The sequence below is a fragment of the Cimex lectularius genome, unplaced genomic scaffold (genome assembly GCF_000648675.2).
Source record: "Cimex lectularius strain Harlan isolate CLEC.00 unplaced genomic scaffold, Clec_2.1 scaffold1, whole genome shotgun sequence".
NCBI lineage: Eukaryota > Metazoa > Arthropoda > Insecta > Hemiptera > Cimicidae > Cimex > Cimex lectularius.
This window is the reverse complement of record NW_019392813.1, coordinates 2,650,352-2,674,869: the sequence shown is the minus strand read 5'-3', so window position 1 is coordinate 2,674,869 and position 24,518 is coordinate 2,650,352. Positions and strand designations below refer to the sequence as shown.

The 24,518-nt window shown below is 36.4% G+C and overlaps 1 protein-coding gene across 1 annotated transcript in view; it reads right to left on the bottom strand.

Moving 5' to 3' along the window:
* Nucleotides 1-24,518, bottom strand: part of LOC106664312 (CUB and sushi domain-containing protein 3) — a 156,821-nt gene that overhangs the window by 10,658 nt on the left and 121,645 nt on the right. Inside the window, exon 4 of the mRNA XM_014389929.2 lies at nucleotides 5,104-5,313. Within this exon, the coding sequence (XP_014245415.1) occupies nucleotides 5,104-5,313 (210 nt within the window). The remainder of the gene's footprint in view (nucleotides 1-5,103; nucleotides 5,314-24,518) is intronic.

Sequence of the window (24,518 nt, the reverse complement as noted above, 5' to 3'; positions counted from 1 at the left end):
TGTCTCAACTTATGAGGATTTTTTTTATCTGTGTATTGCATTCGCTTTTTATCGCATTTTTAGTGTGAGTCGGTGGTTAGGTCCGGAGGTCTTTTTGAGCAATTTGAGACTTTTGCCGTGACGCTCCACTTCATGGTGATTCTTTAACAAGAGCATGACGAGATGGTTCACGGAGGGTCAGTCACGGACAGCAGTCTGAGGGATTAAGGTAGGCAGAGTGTATAAAATGTCATGAAACGTCATGTTCATATTTGTTAAACTTTAAAATTATCGACTAAGTTTCAAGCTCCTGATGAAAATATATTTCCCGACAGGTAGACGAAGTAACTGAAAGATTTCTTTCTCATAAGCCTCAACCTTGATTTCAAGAAAAAAAATTCTGAATGTTTATAACCTACATTTCATCAAATTACAATTTTTATCTCGTTTCTTCAAAACAAAGCTTAAACGGGGTCGAAGAAAGTTTTATCTCTCAGTATCAAAGCCCAAAGATCAAATTGGTTAAGTAAACACATTAACGTATTTATCCATATTTTTACATCCTCGCTTTAATCTCACAAAAGGCGACCCCTTTGTTTATTGCCGTTGGTGATTTATTTCTTGAGAGATGGGACCCAAAGATGGGAACTTCTCTGGAACTCAGGTCAAGATAATTCAACCTTTGACCTTTCCCAAAGATAACTTGCTACATCCCATTTCATAAAGCATTTCGTTACGTCTCTCCTTAAACTTAGATTATTCATTTTAACAACAGTGAAATTCGAAGAAATATATATATATATATATATTTTTTTTTTTTTTTAATTTGTGGGTTATTATTTGATTGGGGTTTGGACAATTTCAGACCTCTCTCTAGTCATAAATGGGGCAAATTGCTATTAGAATTATTATTTATGATGCTAGTTTTGTTAATAACTTTCAATTAATTAAGGTTTTTGGTTGAGATAAAATGTAGCAAGTAGCACGAGGTCATTTTAAGCTCAACAGGTCTATTATTAATTTTTTTTATACTTTCTGGACTACATCCTGTACCTTTTTTTATTTCTAAGACAATACAGAGAAGGATTTCAATACTTAAAGTTAATAAAAATTATAACTTACAATTAATTAAGGTTTTCAGTTGAGATAAAAAAGTCATTGGCACGAGCGGGATTCGAACCCACGACCTTCGGCTTGATACGCCGCTACTCTACCACTTGAGCTATCTTGACTTCGATCCACTCGGACACTAACTCAACCACACCTTTTTTGAATTTTCCCTCCTTTTTGCCATTTTTCAAATGTCGTGTAATCTATGTATTTGATTTAATTTTTATCTCAACTAAAAACCTTTGAAGAAAGAAAGAAATTGGTCAACCACGAAAACTAGTGAGTTTTTAATAACATTTACTCTCCTGCAATGATTATGTATTTTTTGTTTTGTTCAACAGACAACTCTACTGTATAAAAACAGCTTAATTAATTTAAATTACAAAATAACTATGTATTCTTATTAATATTATAAGAAAATACAGGAAAACATAAATCTTATTAAACATAATAAAGTAGTAAAAATAATATAAAATTTTTTAAAGCGTGAGAGTATACATTTTTTATTATACATTTAAAAAGATAAAGCGTTTGTCTTACTCTTTACGTAAGAACAAACTAAAATAACAGTTAAAATATGCTAATTAGTTTTGTGGTTTTATCCTTGGAGTGGAATGGCAATATTGAATATATTCTATTCGTTTTGATTCGATTAATGTTTTAAAGAGTTAAAAATCTAATCTTGGTCGAGACGCTTCCAACAAAAGGAGCCCACTGCGGTGCCGCCCCATCCTCATCAATAGTACCAATACAATCGGTAAAGTAAAAGGATAAGCGGATTCACGGTCCTTTAAAGTAGGAAGGATCAGGGTGGTTTGAATCGGTCCACTCAGCAGGGGGTGAGATCCCGAGATCCCTTTGTGATCCGGACAGTCACGGCTGTTGACAAGTGGATACTTTTGTCAGAGGTACACAAGAAAAAAAAACCCGAAAACGATTAGCTGGAATTAGCTCAAACGATCTATTTGCACGACAATTAGAGCGTATAAACTTCTTGTAAAAGAAAGGCATGAAAATGCAGCATCACTCTCTTACAAACTCAGGAAAAATCCAAATGAGACGATCCCTTGTTAACGAGACCATTGAAGCTTTTCACTACTTTTGATTTCAAAATTAGCCGATAATGACGACGTTTGTATAATAAGTTGGGCAATGTGATTTTTTTAAATGCTAATTACAACGAAATAGTTATGGGTGATCCGCCAGTCGATGAAGCAGTTCAAGCATCATCATTGATCAACCGCCTTATCGCAGACCTAGAAGGAAAAAATCTTTTTCAACCTGAGTTAAAAAATTGACCATTTCATTTCAAATAATCAATTTAGTTAATGTTTAATGCTTGCAGTACCAAAATCGAAAAACCGCTCATTCATTCAATGATTCATGGGGTCTTCAAATGGCCTTTTTAAGTAAGGGAAATTAAAATTATTGCGTCTCCCTCGAGGTGAAATGACAATTCTCTTTGAAATTATAATTACTATTATTATTTTATGTTGAAACACTAACTGGTTCCTATATAAAATTAAACAATTTTTCACTCCTCTGCGTTTGTACAAAAGACATTTAATTAATACATCGTTTTCTTGTTTGTTTCATAAGCTGTAATATACATTATAATTGTTTTTAATTCGTAGTCGCCCAGTGTTTCAGACGATTACGACGGCTTGCAAATCAGTTACAAACAGATTTTTTTAAACAGGGAACTTTCCCAATGAACAAGCTTCGGCAAACGTATACTGAGGATATTCTTAATCTACATACCTTTTGGTAGTATTGCAAGTATCAAGGATAAAATGTTTATTAGCATTACTACTTATAAATGCCCTTACAATTCAATTATTTCTAACTGTTATAAACAACTTCCCACAACGAACATTTAATCTATTTTTTCTACTATCCTAGGTGAGAATTAACTATTGTTTAGCTTGCCTCTCATAAAATTTCAGTATTTTTAGAAAATTAATGTTTAAAAATCGAATAACAAAATATTGGATTCCTAGTATTTATCGCATTTTTTAAAACATTTCTGCCAACGACTAAGTTCTACATACAAGATTTGAAAAACAGTTAAAACTCCCCGATATGATGACCTTAGGGACATAAGGGAGTTCACCCACCCGCAACGGGGGTTAGGTAGGTTCCGACGGGGGTTATCGTCAGCTAGGTCATTTAAGCCCCATACTCATGTAGTCTATAATCTAGCTTAATACTTACTACTTAAATTGGAGAGATCAGTCACACAAATAAATACATTCATATATTGCGCTCATTCCGATTAGTCGGTAGAGTACTGGATATTCCTCCATCGACCTATACACATTATTAATAATGTAACCTAACTTAGGGTCGGTGAGGTAATTTTATAAATATTCCGCCATTGACCTATACACTGTATTAATAATTTAACCTAAATTAGGGTCGATGAGGTACTTTTAAAAATATTCCGCCATCGACCCGACCCAGTGCTGCAGGGGCGATGGTGACGCTATATTTCACCGTCACCCTTCAGCATTCACACTGATAAATACAAGCATTCAAACAGAACACAAATATAAATACTATAAACAGTAAAACACCCCCACATTCTCCAAAAAACGGAACAGGGGACTCAGAAACCGACTGCCGTGCCCGAGAACCATTCTTAAATCAGGTGGAATGCCTACACGCTCTCTGTATGGAGTCAAGACATGACACGTCTTAATATAATTATTATTTGTGTTTTTGTTTATAACATTGTAAATTTAAGCCTCTCTCGATCTGTTTGCTCTCTCTATCTCTCACTCCCTCTCTCTTTTCTCTATCTATCTCTCACTCGCTCAATCATTCTGTCTCACTTACTCAATCACTAACTTTCTCACTTCTCTCTCTCTCTCGCTCCCTCTTTTTTTCTCTCTCTTTGTCTCTGTCGCTCTCTCTCACACCTCTCTCACTCACTCCCTCTCTCTCTTTTCTCTCTCGCTCACTTTTCTCTCACTCACTTTTCTCTTTTCTCTCACTCTCACACTCTCTCTCGATCTCGATCTGTTTGCTGTCTGTATCTCTCACTCCCTTACTCAGTCATTCACTCCCTCTCTCTTTTTTCTCTCTATCTTTCTCATTCACTCACTCCCCATCTCTTCTCTCTCTCTCGCTCTCTCTTTTCTCTCTCTATCTCTCTTTCTGACTCTCTCGCTCTCTCACACACTCTCTTTCTCACTCACTCACTCCCTCTCTCTCTTTCTCTCTCACTCTCTATCTACCTATCAAAGTTGATATTTTCACTAGTTTCAATTAATTATTCTTTTTATGTAAGGTCTTGGTTGAGATGAAAAACTGAGCTTGACGAGCGGGATTCGAACCCACGACCTTCGGCTCAATACGCCGCTGCTCTAACCCTCAAGCTCTCGTGACTCGAACACCAACTCATCACAACTACAACCTTCTTTTTTTCTTTATTTCATTTCGAATTTTCCCTCTTTTTGCCATTTTTCAGATGGTGTCAGAGTGGATCGAAGTCACGAGAGCTCGAGGGTATTGAGTATTGTATTCGCAGCGGCGTATTGAGCCGAAGGTCGCAGGTTCGAATCCTGCTCGTCACGCTCAGTTTTTCATCTCAACCAAGACCTTACATAAAAAGAATAGTTAATTAAAATGAGTAATTTGGTCAATTAGGCCAGTAAACATAAATGGATTAATATTTTGACTTTTGTTCAATCACAGAAAAACCCCGAAGAAATGTTTTTCAGAAGATATTATTGAAACATTCTATTGTGGCCTGACAGCCTGAGAGATTTTGTATTATCAATAAAACATAATTTTCTAAATGCGAATGTAGGCTTTTTTGTATTATTTATCCGTCTCCTTGAAAACTAATGTGAATATTCCCATCTCATCAATTACAAACGGCAATCTCGCGCCCTTGGTCGGTATAAATCTTATATTAAACTACGATTAAAAAAGAGAATGACGAAAAATACCGTTTCCTTTTCAAACATGTGGGAATGGAAAATTGTGCAATTAATCGACCCAACTCACCGCAACAGCCTCTCGTCGTGATCCTGACGACTTTGATCGGGTAGGGCCGGAGGAGGTCGACCTGCCACCAGGGCGACACTTCTTTCATAGTTTCCGTGCACTTTTTACCATCGTGGACGGTAGTTTTGTCACCGTCGTTCGCGTTGTCCGCCCACCCTCCTCGTATGGACGTCGACTGATTTGCCGGCCGTCTCAGGGCAACGTTGGTTCCTGAAAAGAAAAAGACAAATCAATATTGTACGCTTTTACAAAGGACTTCCGAAACGCCGATTGTTTCGCTTGGGCTCGACTTTTACAGGACATTAGCATTTCCTTAAATCGCGTGTTGCCTGGTATCTGAAAAAAAGGCCCGCCTTAAAACAGCAAGTTTGACATCCTCTACTTTCACTGAAAGTTTTTTTTAAGGGTGTGTTCAAAAGTTTATTTCCACAAGGCTTGAAAAAAGCAACTTTATTATGGAGTCGCCGTATTTCCTCCGTGGCCTCTTCTACCACCCGCTGGACGAGCTTTCTCTTTCGCCAAATACTCGTGTTTCACGTATTATTCCTCGAAGGTAATTCTCACGTTCTATTTGAACAGTGTATTATTTTTAGAAATAATTTTTAAAATCTTATATAAACTATCTTTTCTATTAAAAAAAAATCCTGTAAATGGTCAGAATGTAAACTTACTACTGTTACCCCCGGTTTTCTCAAAAGTGTATGTTTTATTTTTTTTTATAAACTTTATAAATATGATATACATCATGAATAAATGTACAAAACAGCGAATAACTATTCGGAAATCGTGAGATGCGGTCTGGTGTGATGTAGGTTTTAGAAAAACATTTTCTTTACCGTGCAAACGTTTCGATCTTTAATGAGATCATCTTCAGGGCTCAAAGTGTGCCATTCTTGCGTGCCTTCGTGCCCCTCAACGAATAACCAACAGAGGTCAAGAAGGTAAAATGTGTATAAAATAATACTATATATTATTTTATTTATGTATTGTACCATGTAAAATGATTATAGTACTTCCTAAAAAAGTTAGTTGCTTATACAAATATTTATTGATTCAATTACGGAAGAAGGATCCAAACGGTCTCTTTCGTAGAAGATGGCCAGGGTTAAATATATTTTAAATCAAAAATTCTTTCTTTACATTATTAATACATAAATTTATAATAAACAAATATATTTACATGTATATACAGGGGGTCCTTTTTAGAAGACCCGGCTGAATTTCTCATAAAAAAATTGGTGTTTAATATTTTTTAGTCTAGTTTCAAATTTTTACCTTTTTGGAGGTAAAATTATACAGGGTACCTCATGCCCAGTTCAACTTTATCATTTTGAATGATATTTTTACGCTGAAAACAAAGGTGCAATTGGATTTTAAATGGGTCAAAAAATGACCAAATTATCGCAACAAGTTTGGAAAAAAAAAAACTATAAAGAAAATGTTTTTTCTAAAACATAGGTCATACCAGACCGTATGTCACAATCTCCGAATAATAATAATACAAGCTTAATATTTTTTAGTCAAGTTTCAAATTTTTACCTTTTTTTTGGAGAAAAATTATATAGGGTACTTCAGGCCCAGTTCGACTGCAAATATTATATTGCCAAATACGACCCTATAAATCCTGTCACATCATTTTATAGGAAATATCTGTGCAATTGGATTTTAAATTGGCTAAAAAATGACAAAGTTATGGCAAAAAGTTTGAAAAAAACCAGTCATTTAGTTTGCTATTTATTTATCAAATTTCATGTTTCAACTGCCTGCCGTAAGTAAAGATGCAATGATTTACTCTTTTGAACCCACTCTTCACCGGGTGCTCAGAACGATAGAGTCAGGGGAGATGGATTGGCAAGAATTTTCTATCCTTTGCCGCTGTTCTTCAACTGAGGTTGCTGGTCTATGATTGGCATAAACACTCTTTTGGTCATGGTCCCACAGAAAATAGTCAAGTGTAGTTAAATCGGGTGACCGAGGAGGCCATGAGGTCCTATCCACCTATACCGGAAGTGACGATTCAAATAACGTCTCACCTGCAAAGAATTGTGCGCGGGGCATCCATCAACCTGGAGAATCATTCTTTCTCGTTGTTGCTGAGGAACATCATATAATAGTGTTGGTAAAACCTCCCTCAAAACCTTGAGGACCTGAGCACCAATTAAATTATTTTCGTAAAAATAAGGCCAAATTAATTTATTTCCGAGAAGTCCACAGCAAACGTTGATACTGTGAACCATATGATGTTCTTGGATTTTCCTCTAGGGTAACAGAACCATAGGATGACCGTTTTTTGACTTGGCGAAACCGGCACCTTACTGTTGTTCAAGCGATTCATCACCTCCAGGAAGTTCAAGGTGTCAAAATTTCAGAACTGCTCGAAGAAAATCACTATGGACTGATGACTTTTCGCCCCTTAAGAGGATCGAACTGCTCGCAGAATGACCAGAATTGACCAGAACACAGAGTTGCATGGCTCGCATTTGCTCGAGAACAACAGCCATTGGTCTTTGGACGATTGGTCTTGTACTTTTTTCAGATGAGTGTACATTTGCTCGTGATCTCCAGATTTGCGTGAAAGAGTGTGGAGAAGGCGAAAAAATTAATTTTTCCCAGAGCCAACCTTTTCAACCTAGCTCGTATAAAAATATATACAAATCAAGCTATATTATAAGGGGTGGAATTTTTTGTCTGTCAGTTAATATGCAATGAGTAGCATTTATCTCCATGGCCATGGCAGTCAGGAGAGTTGACCATTTATTTATTCATTTTTTTAAATTTTTTAATTTGTTTATCGAATTATCTATTTATTTATTATTGTGTTATGATTATTTGTGTAGTGTTTAGTGACCGTTAGCCAATGATTATTTGGAGATCATAAGGCGCGGTCCGGTGTGACCTCGGTTTTAGAAAAACATTTTCTTTATCGTGCCAACGTTTTGATCTTTATTGAGATCATCTTCAGGGCTTAAAGTGTTTGTTTTCCATGTAGATGTGTCATTCTCGTCTGTCGTGTTGAGAGACTCTGAAGATGATCTCAATAAAGATCGAAACGTGGCACGATAAAGAAAATGTTTTTCTAAAACCTACGTCACACCAGACCCCACCTCACGATCTCCAAATAATTATGATTATTGTTGTTATTATTAGGTAGATACATAGTTGTAAGCTATTATTTTTTGATACAATCTTTGTGAGCTTCTCTACAGTACCTGATTAAACCGACCCAATCTGTTCCATTCACATAACCTATATACAGGTTTACTGGGATGTAATATCTTAATTTTACATAGCAGAGCCCATTCATTGCTTGAGAGATGTCTAGGAAGACAACATTCTTCCAGCTCAAGGATGGTCTGTCTACGATGTGCTTTGATGTAAGTTATAGTGGTAGTGAACTGGTCAGGAATATGGTTTAAAAGTGTTAGATCTGCATGTTGATAACGAGAAGCTTCTCAAGTATTTTCCAAGGATGAGAAGGTAGGAGGTCGGGTGATCAGTTGATCATTGGTTTGTGAATCATAAGGTCGATAGAAAATTTCCAAAGGAAGGAAGTTGAAAGGCGTTGGTTATCAAGTCATATGCAGGTGTTTTGTCTTTGGAAGATGGATTGTTTCAAGTTATTTGGGGTGAAAGGTTTAAGAGGGAGTGTGAAAGGAAGATCCAGGTCGATAATTATTGATTCTGTGTGTAGTGTTTCTTGCATGTCCGCGTGAGGAGTACACTGTGGAGAGATGATAGATGAAGAGTTCAGCCTATATTGACCCAAGTAGTTGTGAAATTTGTATCGTACTTACAATAGATGTTTCAAGGGTTTACAGTATTTTTCACAGTCCATGTTCAACTCTTTCGTAAATTAGTCAATAAAACATCAGGTTATCGAAGTAGCGATTACCGAAAATGTTCTCCCAGTTAACGTTTCCTAAAATGATCTTTTAAAAGTTTTACAACTGGAAGGAAGTCGTCACACGTGAATATTCCAAGCTTTGATTACGAAATCCCTTGAACTTCTGATTACATTTGTAATGTGGAAATTTGTAATGGAATTTTCCCAAAGTTCACTTTCGAAGTCCCGCTCTCTCTGTTTCTGCACTGGTGACTCTTCATTACATGTATCCTCGTATCGATTTTAATTTTACACAAAAGTCGTTGGCTGTCGGTCTGTGACTAATAATTCTAGTTCCTATTTTTCATACCGTTGGGAAATACTTCTTATGATTTAATTAATTAATTAGGTCGTTATCGGCCATTCTGGTCCGTCTACCCTCGCTGTGTTCGTCTGACAGACGCGTACGGCATTTCACCATCTTTATTGTTAAGTCTGAGTGATTCTGTGAAGTCTCTTTTATATCGTCGTGGCAGAATTAGAAAATAGTAAAAACATAGTAGTAAAATAGTAGAAGTAAGTATAAATTTTCTAGTCCTACTAAATCTAGCAACAAAATAACTAAATGGACCACATTCAAATACATAGGGAAAAAAACGTATTAACAAATCTATTTATCAAAGGAAGGAATTAAAACACTACAGAAAAGAAAACGGCTTAAAGTGTTTGTTTTCCGTGTAGATGCGTCATTCTCGTCTGTCGTATCGAGAGGCGCTGAAGATGATCTCAATAAAGATCGAAACGTTGGCACGATAAAGAAAATGCTTTTCTAAAACCTACGTCACACCAGACCGCATCTCACGATCTCCGGATAATCATTTTTTTATTTACGTTTTTTCTAGTGATACAACTACATATAATCTTTGTTTCTTGGACATAAAATGTCTTGAAAAAATGTGTATTAAATTTAAAAAAATCCTATTTTTTTAACAATTTAAATATGCAGGGTGAAACATATACGTTATGTGCTCCAACCACCTTTTTCATCGCTTTCCAACCAACGGGTTGGGCTCCAGGGGCTTTCGACAACTAGGTAATTTCAGCCCCCAAATATACAAAAAATAATCTACCCTAAAACTAACTTCTATAATACAGTCGCGCAAATAAATACATTCACTTACATTGCAATCATACTGATTATTCAGTGAAGTATTCGATATTCCTCCATCGACCTGCTAACAATATTAAAAATCTTATCTAAATTAGGGTCGATGGATAAACACACTGCTGGAGCGATGGTGACGTTATATTTCACCCTCCCCACTCACACTACATGCACTATACTAATAAATACATGCACACAAAGAAAACACATAAAACAGATCTGTATAAAATAAAAAACCACATCGTCTAAAAAGCGAACAGGGGAACCAAAAACTCACTACTGTGCCCGACAACCATTCTTAAATTCGACGGCATGCCTACACGCTCTCTGTAAGGATCCAAGTCATGACAAGCGTCTATTATGTGGGACTCATCGAGCAATCTCTGCATAAGGGGCAACTGCGCTGACTTTGGCCCAGGAGCAGGTGCCCGTGTGTCTAGATATAACTACATATAATCAATGTTTCTTGGATATGAAATGTCTCGTAAAAATGTGTATGAAATTTTTAAAAAATCTCTTTTTTTAACAATTTAAATATATATATTACAATTAATTGGTCAAGCGGACCACGAAGTTAGGGAATTAAATATATATGGTGACCGACGTTACGAGCTCCACCCACTTTTTTTAAAAATTTAATCAAATACAAAATACACGTATTTCATGGTTTCTGATGTACTTATTTACCAAATGGTTTATTTTGGATAATACATATTAACTTTTTACCAATTATTGGAGAATAAGCTATCTTTCTTTTTAAAATAGTCCCTCATACACATTAGCGTGTATCACTTTCACTGTTACTTAGGAGGTCGCGTTGCCAGTGATGCTTTAGCCGTCGAGTAGAAACTTGAAACTTGGAAAGGGTGCCGTGAAGATTTCTGACATGAGGGATTGTGTTGATAATTGTTTGTGAACCTTCTTACAGCGGTTTGACCTAATTCGACGATAGATCATTATGAAGACCAATCCAATGGCAAGATTGGATTCATAAGAAGGGGCATTGACTGTGGTTCGGAGAATTTTGGATTGTAGGGATTGGATACGTTGGAGGTTGTGGAACGTTTTGGCGAACCCCAAAGTTCGACGCCGTGTTACAATTGGGTCTCAAAATAGTACATAATAAGTAAGTTGTTTGTTTTGTAGAATCAGTTTGGATCGTTTGCCCAGCAATCTTTTAAGAAGACAGAATCAACTGTGCAGTTCTATCTTTTGAGTCGTGTGTGTAGGTTCTTCGTAAATCGTGTGTCAATGTACAGCCCAAGTTAGAGGACTACTGAGCTGGTGGTATTGAAGTAGATGGGAGCGTTGGTTATTCCAAAGCTTGCACCACTTCTAGGGATGTTACATGAATGGGTTTTTTGTTACATCAGCTTTGAGCCCTAGCCACTTCCACTTTTTCAATTTTTTGTTAATTTTTTTTTTAACATGCCCAACGTGCGACCATAGGGGTGACATAGATGCTGCTCAGCAACCAGAGCTCGAGACGTCACCTTGCGAGAAATGTTAAATTTTATTTATCCTTTTTTTTTAAACAGTTGCCGCAAGAGGGACTCGGGTTTCTGGTTGAGATGACAGGAACTTTATGAGAGCAAAGGATGGCGGTATCACCCGCAAGGTGGTAAGGATCGTTTCAGGAAGGGTAGGAATGTCTGCGGTGCATACTGCGTAGAGGATGTAGAGGATGGGTGCAAAGATACTTCCTTGTGGTACCCTTGCATCTATGTATACACCGGAGCAGTACTCCTTTTGCTTAAAGTCGGTGGAGATGATTTCTATAACGCGATGGCACAGACAACCAGTGGAATGAGAACGTCTGAACCCAAACTAGTGGTCAGGGAGAAGATTATATGAACGAAGAATCTTGTTTGGGGAGATTGTGTTTAAGAAGGTTTTCTAAAATTTTACTCATTATAGACAACAGAAGGTGCTTGGACGGTAGGACGACGGAGGTGTTTTAGGCTTTGAAATCATTGGCATGAGGCATTGACTTTCCAGCTGGATTGGAAGTTTGTTGTTCTACAATATTTAGGAAGGTGTCGAAGGATTTTTTCACCCATCAGATCAAAACTAGGAGCTTTTATTAGTGGTACAAGTCTTATGAAATGGGATGTCATTGGGTGTGAATGGTTTCTGTGGAGGGGAGAGATGTAATGAAAAACAACGGTCACAAGGACCAACAGGAACAATAAAAGATATACACTCTCTACTTTCACGAACATATAAAAGGGAAGAACAGAAATCACATAGACCCAACATTGAAGATGGCGTCTGCCATACGTAGGTAAACAGACCATATAGTGAAATCTCATAATTATGATTTATATCTTTCATTCAATGAACGGTGTGTACGTTATATTTGAAAGAATTATTGTTCAATTGAACTGTTTAAACCAGGTTAAAAAGCTCTCCGTATTCTTGAAATTGCTCACAGACCATTTATTTGGCCAAGTGTAGTTTAAAAAAAGGTCCTGCGCCCAACGAAGTCTAGACAAAAGGTTGAATCTTTGCGTTAAAGAACTTGTGCTGTAAATCCTGTTTGCTTTATTTATTTCAAAGGACCGCCGTCTCTCAAAAGTGGAAGTAATATTTTCCACAAAGCAAATGTTTAACTTTCGTTATTTACGAGTTGGTCGGGTTATTTTGTATGATTTCGCGCGCGAGAGAGTTTGAGAGTTCACCCTCCAACAACTTAAATATTCAAATGTTTTCACCAATTGTTAAGGGTCTATTTATATGACGAACGGTTTCCATGATGTATATGTCTAATGACAAGTTTCCCTTTGAAAAGCATTGTTAATAAATGTTTTCATCGGTATATGTAGACCAAGAAAAGAAGACCATGAAAAGAAATATACACCCAAAGACAAAAAGCCAGACAGATTTTGTTGTTTATTTCAAACTATATATATTTTTATCGTGCTCTATGGAATTCATATCAAGAGGACGTGCTGGCAAATTCATTTTGCTATTCCCTACATCCGCCAAGTAATAGGTGACAACTCGAGCTATATGTGATCGAGCATTATCAGTACAAAGTTTTCCTCAATAAATGGAGTAAATGGGAACATAGCTTCCAGAAGAACGTCCTCAATGTACCGTAGCGCAGTCAAAGATGCGTTCATTGCAGTTGGTCTCCACACCATAAGTGGACTGCCTTTGAAAAGGCTATGGACTCATGCATGGCACATGAAGAAAACCGTCCTCAGCTTCTTCACCATACACGTATCCAAGTATAATCTGAATGTCCAAGCGAGATGCTGATTTGCAAATACTACATGATGCCTCTCTAGTAGTAGAAACCTGGTGCGGGATCGTCTATTATCGTGAAACCTTTTGTGTTTTAGAGCTCACCATTACGGACCGTTTGGAGTTGACTACCTATCAATGAAGCCGTTGGATGATGGTTCCGTAGTACGGTAAGAACCATAAAACGATCGTCGCTAGCCGTCGTACATGGTCGACCACTCCCTTTTCTTCGAACGATACTTGCGTTGGTCCTAAACCGCTATAGACCATCGTGGATGGTAGAGCGCGGCACACCCAAGACTTGGGCTATGTAACCGACACTACGCCGTCGGCCAAAGTATCTGCCCGGGCGGGCTTAAAACCATGCTTTTTTTATTTTTATTTTTTTTTAAACTCAAATTTATTATATCATAAAAGACAATAATATTGAAAACCAATTAATTTACTCGCCAAGTTGGCTCTGGAAAGAATGAAATTGAACTGATTTTGCTTATTTTTGATCTAGAGAGTGTAAAAGGCTTAGTACCACTCTATTAACAAGTTATTAATTTTTTTACGAGGGTTTGCGACAGCAGAGGTTATATCAACCCTCGGGGTGTTTTTGAAACAAAGCTCATTTGTAAGTATGTCGGATTCGGAACAAAGCAGGGCGACTGGATTCGAACCCCGGACCTTTACCTTACAGTGATGAGCGCCGTGTCAACGCCTAAACCGTTGCGGCCACCGACGCCCCCCTAACAAGTTATTAATGTTTCATTTTAAGCCAATTATTAATCTTTATACATAGTTTTATGGAAAGTAAATGTAAATGACTGTCCGGTTTTGTATAGTGTATAGAAAAATATAATATATTATGAAATAGTCAGAGTTGAGTTCTTCTATCTTGAATTTCAATAATGCTTTTAAAGTAAACGTCTCCCAGCTGTATTATTCAGTAAAATATATATAGCATATAACTAAGTAGTTCCTTGAAAATAAACGGATTTGGCAGAGAAAAATGGCTAATATTGCAGGCCGATTTCCCACCGTAATATTTGGCTTGAAAGTTACTTATATTTTTCATTTGGTTCGCCGCGAAAATAAGAAAGATAAAGTAGAAAGTATACAAACATTATCTATCTTATTTAAGTTTCAACTTTACCTTCATATACAGGGTGACAGACGTTATGTGTTCCAGCCACATTTTTTTCTACTTTTTAATGAAGGCAAATTACAAAAAATAAAAAACACGTATTTCACGATTTCTAATGTACTTCATTTTGGCTAATATGGATTGATTGTTTGTCTCGAAAAATTGCAGAATAAACCAACCAAGTATTTTTTCCAAATGGGACCTTATTTCTTTTTTTACATATTTTTTATAGTGTCCCCTGAATACATTAATTTTTTTACAATTAATTAAGGTTTTTAGTTGAGATGAAAAAAAGCTAATGGCACGAGAGGGATTCGAACCCACGACCTTCGGCTAGATACGCCGCTGCTCTACCACTCGATCCACTCGGACACTAACTTCCCATCTCAACCCCACCTTATGAGTTTTCCCTCCTTTTTGCCATTTTTCAAATGCGTGTAATCGGATTGGATTCTCGACGACAATTGAAATGGCGACGGAGAGCCTTAGTGAAGTGTACTTCATTTTAATTCATTAAATTCGCTAATTTCGTGGTCCGCTTGACCAATTACCAGGATCAAGGTCACGATAGCTCAGGTGGTAGAGCAGCGGCGTATCTAGCCGAAGGTCGTGGGTTCGAATCCCTCTCGTGCCATTAGCTTTTTTTCATCTCAACTAAAAACCTTAATTAATTGATATGATTTAATTGGTCAAGCGAACCACGAAATTAGTGAAATTAATTTTTTTTTTCAACTCGGACATTGACATGCCTTTCATCAGTCCCTCACCACTCATACTAATAAATAAACGCACACAAACAAAACACATAAAACATACCTATATACATTTATATACCCGGAAACTCACTGCTTTCTCCATGGACCCTATTACTTTTTTCCAAATTTTTTATAGTGTCCTCTGAATATATTTAAAAAAATTTACAAATCGGACATGCCTTTCCATCAACACTCACACTAATAAATACACGCACACAAACTAGGCACATAAAATACACCTATGTACCCAGAAACTCACTACTTTCTCCATGGACCCTATTACATCTTTTCCACATTATTCAGTGTTTACTTTCCTGAAAAAATTTAAAAACAGAATTTTTAAATCTGGCATTCCATTAAAAATTCATTCCCAATTTTATGTGAAAAACAAAAAATTGACGAAAAAAATTGTATTTCTAAATTACCCATCTTTTAAAGAAACTATTCAAACTGGGCACCATCACTGGCTTTGGTCATTCAAGCTCTGCTTGTTCCAGCCTTTGCGACGTTGGTTAGATATTTACTTTCAGCAAGATTTTCAGCTTATAATGCGAGGGTTGTCAAATTACCTTGAGGGAAAGTTTAATGGAAAATTGATTGGGACACGGTGTCCGATCCAATGGCAATGTCAATCACCGGATCTAACTCCGATGGATTATGTTTTGTAAAGATACCTAAAAACTAAGATCTGCGAAACTTGTGATCCCCTAATTTCGGTTGACGATCTGAAAGAAAGAATAAACTTAGCCTGTCTAAACCTAGAACCAGCCTCCATAAGAGCTTGAATGACCAGAGCTTCGGACTTTGTAGTCACAGGGGGTGCCCTGTTTGAACAGTTTCTTTAAAAGTTGGGCAATTTAGAAGTAAATTTTTTCCCAATTTTTTGTTTTTCACAGAATATTGGGGATAAATGATCAAAGGTCCGTCCGATTAGAATTTATTTAATAAGTTTTTCGAGAGAATAAACACTATCAAAAATGTGGAAAAAGTAATAGGGTCCCATTTGAACAAAAGAAAGAATTCTCCAATAATTGGTAAAACGTTAATCAGTACTATCCAAAATAAACATTTTGTAAATAAGTACATCAGAAACCATGAAATACGTGTATTTTGTATTTTTTTCTTTAATTCTAAAAAGGTGGTTGGAGTACATAACGTATATGTTTCACCCTGTATATTTAAATTGTTAAAAAAATAGGATTTTTTAAAATTTAATACTCATTTTTTCAAGACATTGTATGTCCAAGAAACAAAGATAACATGTAGTTGTATCACTCGAAAAAACGTAAATAAAAAAAATCATTATTCGGAGATCGTGAGATGCGGTCTGGTGTGACGTAGATTTTAGAAAAGCATTTTCTTTATCGTGCCAATGTTTCGATCTTTATTGGGATCATCTTCAGTGCCTCTCGACACGACAGACAAGAATGACACATCTACACGGAAAAAAAACATTTTAAGCCCTGAAGATGATCTCCATAAAGATCGAAACGTTGACATGATAAAGAAATTTTTTTTTTAAAACCTACGTCACACCAGACCGCACCTGACGATCTCCAATAATCATTGGCTAACGGTCACTAAACACCACAATCCTTTTTGTTGTTCCCCTAATTATTTTTACTAGAACTGATATCCTTTTACCGTATTTGACCGGCTTCGGACCTCCTATAAGTTTTAAGTTGGTAAAAAATATTACACAAAAATACCTATCTTTGTATGAGACCAATAAAATACTTTTAAGCCGGAAACGAGGAATCGTCCTTACCCGATTAAGAATAGGTCGTACACGTTTGACACACGTGCACCTGCTCCTGGGCCAAAGTCCAAGCAGTTGCCCCTTATGTGGCCAATATTTGGTAAAAAGTTAATTTGTATTATCCAAAATAAACCATTTTGTAAAAAAGTACATCAGAAACCATGAAATACGTGTATTTTGTATTTGATTAAATTAAAAAAAAAGTTGGTGGAGCTCATAACGTCGGTCACCATATATATTTAAATTCTTAAAAAAAGAGATTTTTTTTTTAAATTTCATACATATTTTTACGAGACATTTCATATCCAAGAAACATAGATTATATGTAGTTGTATTTAGACACACGGGCACCTGCTCCTGGGCCAAAGTCAGTTGCCCCTTATGCAGAGATTGCTCGATGTGTCCCACATAATAGAAGCTTGTCATGTCTAGGATCCTTACAGAGAGCGTGTAGGCATGCCGTCGAATTTAAGAATGGTTCTCGGGCACAGTAGTGAGTTTTTGGTTCCCCTGTTCACTTTTTAGACGATGTAGTTTTTTATTTTATATAGATCTGTTTTATGTGTTTTGTTTGTGTGCATGTATTTATTAGTGTGAGTGGTGAGGGTGAAATATAATGTCACCATCGCTCCAGCAGTGTGTTTAAGGTTTATGGTGTAATATTTATAAAAATACACCATCGACCCTAATTTAGATAAGATTTTTAATATTGTTAGCAGGTCGATGGAGGAATATAGTGTACTTCACTGAATAATCAGAATGATTGCAAGGTAAGTGAATGTATTTATTTGCGCGACTGCATTATAGAAGTTAGTTTTAGGGTAGGTTATTTTTTGTATATTTGGGGGCTGAATTTACCTAGCTGTCGAAAGCCCCTGGAGCCCAGTTGGTTGGAAAGCGATGATCTCCTGAGCATTTGGCTTAATGGAGATACTCCGGCCTGCCGGTAAGTGAACTCCCCTAATGTATAAACCCCATGGACAGCACACAGGGGAGTGAAAAAACTTCGGGGTGAAAATCCAATGACAAACTGATCAACAAAGTCAAACGCCTTTTTATGAACAGGAAGATCCCAAAACATAATTACCTTTATCAATTTTTTTGTAATAGGATGGGTCAGCCCATCTGGTAAACTGTCGGGGTGAAAATCCAAACTCCGACTATCTTTAACCGTAAATGAGGACTATGATTATTTATAGTGTAGGTTTATTACATACTATTCTACTTATAATGACTTATTTAAAAAAAAATATAGGTGGATCATATTACAACATTTGTCATGTCAGGCTGGATTTTTCCAAGTGTGTTTTCCTCAATCGGACATCAGCTCGGGCTCGGACCGTGAACTGTGTCCACATATATTGTTTTTTGTCAATTTTTTACGCCACCTTCCTCAACCGGTTCCTTGGGTATTGGGTCAATTGAAGGAGAGGTAAGTAGGCTGTACGGTTAAGGCAGAGTAGACAATTGTGTAAAGAGGAAATAAATCGTTTGGACATTACGGACCCTCTAATTGCTCAATCCTGTCCGATGATCGGGTTGAGGGATGATCCCGTTGGGTTCAAAGACGTTATCTGCATAAAAGAGAATGGCCTTTGATTTCCCACCTTTTCATAATAGATCAAGGGGATAAAAATGACCAAATCCACATTCCAACATTCCTATGACCAGAGGTGGCGATGGAGCAAAGAAAATATCTACACTTCAAATCATCTTTTCGCCCTCGAATCAGAGACTGGAATGACAAAATAACACATAAACGAACCACTGAAAATGATGACATGTGAAATAGCTGACAAAACCCAGCTGGGATCAATTTTTCAGGGTGATTGGGGATGACAACACTCCCTATTCTTTTACGAATCAAAAGGACACTAATGACAAAAAACAGGTAGGCAAATCTCTGAAAATATTCAGAAAAATATGAAAATATCCTGCTGGAATCGGCATTACAGTTTGGTGATGAGTATAGAGGAAACAAAACACTGGCCATAGAATCATTTTTTCATTAACAAATTCAAAGATTGGAATGACAAAGAACAGAAGAAAACCACTGGAAATAATGAAATGCCGAATGTCTTGATGGACGAAATCCATGGAACCCTGAAAATGGCGAAATGTGAAATAGCTGGCAAAAACTCAGCAGGGATCGGCATTTCTGGGTTATCGGAAAAGATGATAGAGCAACGAAAACGCCTATACCATTTACGAAACAAAAGGACACTAATGCTAAAAACAGATAGGGAAATCACTGAAAACATTCAGAAAAAGATGAAAATATCCAACTGGAATCGGCATTACATTTTGGTGATGAGTATAGAGGAAACAAAACACGGCCCGTAGCATCATTTTTTCATGAACAAATACAAAGATTGGAATGACAAAGAACAGACGAAAACCACTGAAAATAATGAAACGCCGAAAGTCTTGATGGACAGAATCCATGGGACCATGGAAAATGGAATGACAATAACCAGCTGAGATCAGCATTGCAGGGTGATCGGAGATGATGACCGACCGAAGAAAACGTCTACACATCCCTATACGTTTTACGAATACAAAGGGCATTAATGACAAAAAACTGATAGGCAAACCACTGAAAATATTCAGAAAAATATGAAACTATCCAGCTGGATTCGGCATACTATTTGGTGATGAGTACAGAGGAAACAAAAACTGGCCCTTAGAATCATTTTTTCATGAACAAATACAAAGATTGGAATGACAAAGAACAGACGAAAACCACTGAAAATAATGAAATGCCGAAAGTCTTCATCGACAGAATCCATGGGAACATTGAAAATGGAGACATGTGGAATGAGTGACAATAACCAGCTGAGATCAGCATTGCAGGGTGATCGGAGATGATGACCTACCGAAGAAAACGTCTACCCATCTCTACATCTTTTACGAACCAAAAGGACACTAACGTCAAAAAAGTAAACCACTGAAAATATGTAGAAACAATATGAAAATATCCAGCTGGATTCGGCATTACTGTTTGGAGATGAGTAGGTAAGAAAACACTGACATAGCATCATTTTTCCACTAACAAATCAAAGGATTGGAATGACAAAGAATAGACGAAAACTACTGGAAATAATGAAATGCCGAATGCCTTGACGGACGAAATCTGGAACCACTGAAAATTGCGAAATGAGAAATAGCTAACAAAAACCCAGCCGTGGCCAGCATTTCAAGATGATCGGAGATGACGACAGAGCAACGAAAACGTCTACACATCCCTACACGTTTTACGAATACAATGGGCATTAATGACAAAAAACTGATAGGCAAACCACTAAAAATATTCAGAAAAATATGAAATCCAGCTGGATTCGGCATTACTGTTTGGAGATGAGTTGAGGAAAGAATACGCCTTTCACCCATGAATCAGGGAGTGGAATGACAAGACACTAAACTACTGAAAATAATGAAATACTGAAGTTCAGGTTGGACAAAAACCAGCTGGGACCAGCATTGAAAGGTGAAGGGGGGGGGCGATAGAGCAGAGTCGATAATCCCATCATATTTTCCATTTTCACCAGCAGTCGAAGGACACAAATGACAAAATAACACACAAATTAACCACTAAAAATGACAAAACTTAACTACTGGACGGGTCAGAAATGACAAAATGTAACAAAGACCGACCATTGAAAATGGCGAAACGAATATCTGACAGCCAAAAACCATTGAATATGACAGACCACGAAGATTGTAGACAATGATAGAGCAATTCCAAACTATTCATGTACAACTACCCATATCATAGAAAACTTTGAAAGCTAGATATTACAGCTTGACATTGCAGTTTCCGCTCACTTAGCTATTAATTATCCCTTGCATATAAACGACCCGACATGTCACAAAGCGAAAGTTGATTGGCTGGTGCAACGGTGTGTATTTTCCCAAAGCATATTCTTAAGAAGTAGGTGATTTTCTGGACCGCAACGACACCTTGTACGGACTGAGCTTTCGAACAACGACACGGTTTAAAGACAATAAGAAAGGTAAAATGTTAGCGATTTTCACGATTTCGATTCTATCCAGTTACAAGAAAACTCGTGTGAAGAAAAACCGTTGAAAGAAATCGCAAAGATTTAGTGGGACAAATTTCAAACTGTGTCCTTCTGGTGTTATTTGAGTTGGAAATAAAGAAATCACGTTAAATTCCTGTACCTGTTGAAACGACAGCGACAAGAAAGGAATTAGATTGACACGGAAGAGTTGCCCTGGACAAAGGAGTTTCCTTTTTACCACTTGCCACCTACATAAAGTTGACAACAAAAGGCCATCACCATCTCATACAACACGAGGTCAAAACTTAAATAACACTATATCAGAAATTAATTTACATTTCGACAAAACTGCCCCTGATGATTAGTTAAAGCCATTACCGCCAATCTTTTAGTAGTTAGTAAGAATAACAATAGTCATCAACCGACACGAGAATTGAAAAAAATAACGGTTATAGTTGTTTGGCAGCGCAACAGTTAATAAGGATGTGAACCGAATTAAAAAAAAAAGAAAACAAGAAAACCTCTAAAAAGAATTACGAGCGAAATGTAATGGCAAACAGAGCATCCGACCTTTTATTTTCCTTGCATTATATATCGTTGTGCAACACGATAAAACCTGTTGGTTCCAGAGGAAAGTGGAAAAACTTGCATAACTTGTTTCACGTATTCGAATCGTGACCATTTAAAAGAAAAACTGGTAGCGCTTCGACTAGACATAAGTTCAGACTAAAAAAAAGAGGAAGGGATTTGTTATAAGGGATGAAGTAAGCCTAAATATCAAAGATTATTTGGAGAACGTGAGATGCGGTCTGGTGTGACGCAGGTTGTAGAAAAACATTTTCTTTATCTTGCCAACGTTTCGATCTTTACTGAGATCATCTTCAGGGTTCAAAGTGTTTGTTTTCCGTGTAGATGTGTCATTCTTGTCTGTCGTGTTGAGAGTGCCCAAATTCATCAAATTTTATACAAATACAGGGTGGTCGGCTTGTCGTGTTAAATTTTTTTTGTGATAGAACGATTTCTTAAAGTTTTATTTAATCGTTTCTCTAAAACATTTTCTCCTTTCCTAACTTTTGACTCAATTTTTAGACTTTGCACCGAATCAATTTTCGGGCCATACATTTAATTCCCAGGATACGACCATGACCACGTTTTCCCAATTTTCAACTGAAATTGCCCATAAAAAAATCAAAATAATTAGGTTTCGAATAGATTGATGGAAAACTCATCAAATACTGAATTTTTTAGCTTATTTGAAATTTTTAAAGGCGGAGAATCATAAAGATAAGGGAGCTACAGTTTGAAGAAATTCATACAAAATTACCTTTTCGCAAATTTTTCGGTTTTTTGCAATTATTTTTTAATGATTATTTGGTGATCTTGAGATGCGGTCTGATGTGATGTAGGTTTCAGAAAAACATTTTCTTTACTGTGCCAACGTTTCGATCTTTATTGAGATCATCTTCAGAGCACAAAGTGTTTGTTTTCTGTGTAGATCTGTCATTCTTATAAAATTTTTTACAAATACAGGTGGTCGGCTTGTCGTGTTAAATTTTTTTGTGACAGAACGATTTCTTAATGTTTTATTTAATAAAAACTCGTTTCTCCAAAAAATTTTCTCCACTTAACCTTTCCTAACTTTTGACTCAATTTTTAGGCTTTGCACCGAATCAATTTTCGGGTCATACATTTAATTCCCAGGATACGACCATGACCACGTTTTCCCAACTTTCAACTGAAATTGCCCATAAAAAAATCAAAATAATTAGGTTTCGAATAGATTAATGGAAAGCTCATTAAATGCTGAATTTTTTAGTTGATTTGAAATTTTTAAAGGCGGGGAATCATAAAGATAAGGGAGCTACAGTTGGAAGAAGTTCATAGAAAATTACCATTTGGCAAATTTCACGATGTTTTTTGCAATTATTTTTTTTGACTATTTGGCGATCTGGAGATGCGGTCTGGTTTGACGTAGGTTTTAAAAAAAGGTTTTCTTTATCGTGCCAACGTTTCGATCTTTATTGAGATCATCTTCAGAGCTCAAAGTGTTTGTTTTCTGTGTAGATCTGTCATTCTTATAAAATTTTTTACAAATACAGGTGGTCGGCTTGTCGTGTTAAATTTTTTTTTTGTGACAGAATGATTTCTTAATGTTTTATTTCATAAAAACTCGTTTCTCCAAAAAAATTTCTCCACTTAACCTTTCCTAACTTTTGACTCAATTTTTAGAATTTACACCGAATCAATTTTTCGGGTCATACATTTAATGCCCAGGATACGACCATGACCACGTTTTCCCAACTTTCAACTGAAATTGCCCACAAAAAATCAAAATAATTAGGTTTCGAATAAATTGTTGGAAAGCTCATAAAATGCTGAATTTTTTTAGCTGATTTGAAATTTTTAAAGGCGGGGAATCATAAAGATAAGGGAGCTACAGTTTAAAGAAGTTCATACAAAATTACCATTTCGCAAATTTCACGATGTTTTTGGTAAATAGACTTTTTTTAGAACGAAATTTAACTAATATAAAATACAATTTGGCGCTTCATCAAAAAATGAAGTCTAAAGTTGTAAAAGGGTACATTAGAATGGAGAAAATTCGGGATTTATGTAAAGAAACGTGTTTTTCTTAAATAAACACTAACAAATCGTACCTTTTTTTGGGCTTTAATTGAGCTTTTAGATGTATTATCACCCAAATTTTTTAATACGATGAGCTGACCACCCTGTATCTAAAAAAAATCCATTTTAGACCATTGATTTTTGTCTTGCAACAATTTGCCAATCTTTATAGATTAAGAAAAGGTGAGTCAATAGAATAAATAAACAATAGAATATTTATATAATAAAATTTAAATCAATATGCCTCAAATTCTGTTTGAAATGTTTGAAGAAAAATCGATATTTTCCATTGACTTTCACGTTCAAAATTAAATTATTTACCGAGGTAACCGATTGATTAGGGCTTCCGGCTCGTGTTTGCCACGCTACCGGTTCTGGGTTCGAATCCCGGCATAGCACTTGGAATTTTATTTGAGAATAATATGAAAAATGTATTGTAAATTGGTATGAGGGTATGACGCCTCGTCCGCAATACCCGAAGATAGTTTGGACGTTAGCCTCCAACCCCCTAAACAAGAGGAAATCGAAATTATCTCACAATATAAGCACCTGATTGATGCCACTGTCGTTTTCTGCTCATTTAAAAATAAAAATAAACAAACGAAAAAGCCGTTATAAATTTTCTGTGGTTAATAATTAAAAAAAAAAAATTAATGGGAATACTGTACGCAGTCTTGTTCATGTGCTATACAGTATGGGGGATTAAGCAGTGTTTCGAAGTTTAGAAATAGACAAGATATTTCGTAAAAAAATTATATAACTCGTCTCAGCACACCCTGACAACATTCTTACATTTTGAGACTCACGTAAAGCCACTGTTCACTCTGATATGCCACTATAATTATCTACTGAAAGTAGCTCAACATACTAACGAAAGACTTCCGA